Source organism: Saccostrea echinata, unplaced genomic scaffold (genome assembly GCF_033153115.1).
Source record: "Saccostrea echinata isolate AGI-Se365-2 ecotype Australia unplaced genomic scaffold, CSIRO_AGI_Sech_v1 ptg000033l, whole genome shotgun sequence".
Classification (NCBI taxonomy): domain Eukaryota; kingdom Metazoa; phylum Mollusca; class Bivalvia; order Ostreida; family Ostreidae; genus Saccostrea; species Saccostrea echinata.
In genome coordinates, this window is record NW_026889782.1 from 33,623,676 (window position 1) to 33,626,996 (window position 3,321).

The 3,321-nt window shown below is 35.7% G+C and overlaps 1 protein-coding gene across 1 annotated transcript; it reads right to left on the minus strand.

The window, feature by feature from the left end:
- Positions 1–249: 249 nt before the first annotated feature.
- Positions 250–2,203, minus strand: LOC133198455 (uncharacterized). Its single transcript, XM_061334545.1, has 4 exons — positions 1,864–2,203; positions 880–1,191; positions 705–785; positions 250–395 (listed from the first exon to the last, which is right to left on the minus strand). The coding sequence occupies exons 1-4, from the start codon at positions 2,201–2,203 to the stop codon at positions 250–252; spliced, it is 879 nt and encodes a 292-aa protein (XP_061190529.1).
- Between the last annotated feature and the right edge of the window lie 1,118 nt (positions 2,204–3,321).

Genomic DNA, 3,321 nt, shown 5'->3' on the forward strand with positions numbered 1-3,321 from the left:
ATCTACAAACTTTTGCCTAGTATACTTTACAACATGTAAAAGTACTTTCCTTCTAAAAAAAAAAAATAAAAATGAAATGTAGAACAGACTTAAAAAAAAATTAACATTTTCACACTTTTAAAATAGTTTTGTACACTTCATTCTGGTTCTAGAGGCAACTGGTTCCATTGTAATGCTGCATTCTGAAATCGGTGAAGTGTCGTAGCCTGTGAATCAGGGGTGTGCTGAATCAAAGGGATTTGGCTGCTGTTAGGGTTGGTACATGTAGGGGTTTCGGTGGAGGGTTGAGTGCTTGAAGGAGTATCGGAGTGCTTTTGTAGGAAATGCTTGAGCCATTTTTTTTAGCACAATCAATCCTACAGCCAGAGTAGTGGCTATGGCCCATGCTAAAAATCCTAAAATACATTTAAAAAAATGAATAATCCTTTATAAATTAAATAATGGTTGATTTTGTTTAAATTCCAGATACAAAATAAAAGTTTTTGTAATCTTAAAAACTTTCATCCTCATCATCACCATATTCAACATCATTTCTAAAATTGGAATTTCTAAAACTCAGATCACGCATTGTTGTAGTTTTTGGTTTATAAACATTCTTTTGTTTCCTTTGCCGGAAACATGTCTGCATTGTTTCCTACACAATATTACCACAAAAATTAATATTACACAACATATAGTCAGAATAATGTAATCTATGGGATTACCCCAGGCTTTATCTGATAGCGTCTCTCCGTCATCCTCTTTGAAGTTGATAATCAACCTCTTCAAGACATCACATTTTGATTCTGCAACACAAAAGTCAAATTAATAAATGATACACATTAAAAAGGGTTACATGTATGAGCTTTCAGTTCAGCTAACTTAGTCAAACTAAAGTACCATGAGATGTGGTGCTAGAGGGCGTTGTTGTCGACGTTGGTGTGGTGCTAGAGGGCGTTGTTGTCGACGTTGATGTGGTGCTAGACGATGTTGTTGTCGACATTGCTGTGGTGCTAGAGGGCGTTGTTGTCAGCGTGGATGTGGTGCTAGAGGGCGTTGTTGTCAGCCTGGATGTGGTGCTAGACGATGTTATTGTCGACATTGCTGTGGTGCTAGAGGGCGTTGTTGTCAGCGTGGATGTGGTGCTAGAGGGCGTTGTTGTCGACGTTGATGTGGTGCTAGACGATGTTGTTGTCAATGTCGATTCCTCTGCTAAAAAAAAAGATACTAACACTTTTCATTTAATTTTCTTTATAAAAGCACATGTTACTTTTGCTAGAATGGAAATGGTGAATTTACTAATGTTTTATTTGGTTTAGGTATTCTCCTAATACTTGAACACTCGATCCATTCACATGTGTAACTTACTACACTATTTCAAGCTATTTTCAATCTTATCATGTCAGACCTAGAGTCATACATTTTCCCTCAATTAATGACTAAAAACAATGAAAACGCTCTAGTCATAATAAAATAAACAAAAGAGCTGGAATAGTATAAAGTGTTTCTACTATTTACTACACATATTTCATAGTAAATTTGGTGCAATTGTATTGGTCATGTGACAGTAAACACGAGGTCTTAGTCACGTGACATTCATTCATACATTTTTCACGCTATCAGTCTGACCTAAATTTAAACATCGGTGCTGGTGTGAACTTCGGTGCTTTTTTCCCCATGTAAAATCAACAAATAAGTGTGTAATCGGAAGGGGTACTAAATTAACATCGATTTTTCTCTCGAGCTTTCATTCCCCGCGAAAAATGAGTGTCACAAAACAATTTATCTCGTTGCAGAACACATGAGAACATAATTCTCAACTTATCTTGAAAAACATCATGGGAAAGAAATTAACCATATATTAATAAAAGTGTTTAAACTTACCACATGGTCCTCTAGAGTCCCGGACCTTGACAGTCCGCGGGTCTCCCACGATCGTGACTTTGGTCAGTTCGCAGTTACTTACAAAAACTTCCCGAATTTCACTTGCATTCACACGGACTTCTCTGCACGGTAAAAAACACAATTTTACCCCTCTTTCTATTGGCAAGGGGGAGGAATGTTGAACCACGAGGGCAAAAATTGCAAAGATGACTTGTAAGACGCACATAGCTTCTGCAACTGAACTAGGGTATATGATATCCCGGGGTTGCATTCTCGTGACATCTGATGACCGACACTGTACACTGAGGTTAAAAGGTCGCCGCGCGCATTTTTCGGACATGTTGTTGACACATGATTATTTTTACATTTTATTGCAAACATAACAAAATTTTGGCCCGTTGAAATATAGATTAGCTATAGATGCCCATTTCTTTAATTGGTGTAAATAAATTCAAATCAAAATGTTAAGAGAAGGGGGGGGGGCACTTAAGGGTCCACAGCAGGCATTAGTACATTTATTATAATTACGCATTAATAAAATGACAATTAAATCATTGTGCCCGAGTTTGTACAAATACACATGATGCACATATAATGTAGATTGAGTTACCATTTCCATTCATAATACAAGAGTACTTGAGACCAGTTTATATAAATGTCAATTCAATCAAAAATTATTCCAGTAAGTACATCAGTTATGATAAAGTTTTTTTTTCTAATTATATGTATACCTGACGAAATAAATACTAAGGGGTACCATGAAAACAGTACCCCTGTGTTTTATTAGGTAGGGGGTATATTTTTTAATCAAAAGAAAAATAAATAACGTCAGGTGCCTGTGCCCAAAGTATATAGGACATCTTGTACCTATATCGTATATGATAACGCATACAAGTATAATATCTAGCTCTTTTCCAGTTTGCATTTTAACATAATGAGGTTAAATAAATAGCTATCTCTTATCGCGTTTTAATGAAGGCTAGCAAGGGTGTCGAAAACGTGACATTAAGTTTTGGCGCAATTTCTGCAGAAAGTGCCTTTTGGACCTGGCGTGAAATATTTTTTGCTAGCGTCTGTGCTTTTCCCCCAAACTTTTGACCTTTTGAAACAAACATTTTTGAATCGCCAGAAAATCTGAACAAACTTATATAGACAATTATTAAAAACGCCCCAAAAAAGAAGTATATATTAAGGGAGCCAATTAATACATATCCATCTGTCCACCATACCTTCCTAAATTTTGTGACATCTACATTAATACAACAGAGTTTATTTTGCAATGGCTGAGTCAAATCAAGTAAAGTAAGTAATTTTGCTTAAAGTTAAAAAAAAATGTATTTGTTTGGAATTATGTTTAGACTTTTCAAAAGTTTAAAAGGTCTATGCATTTTTTTTAATTTATGCCACTTGCCTGTAAACTCAGCTACGTTAAGGAAGGATATATGAAAAAGTGTGGAA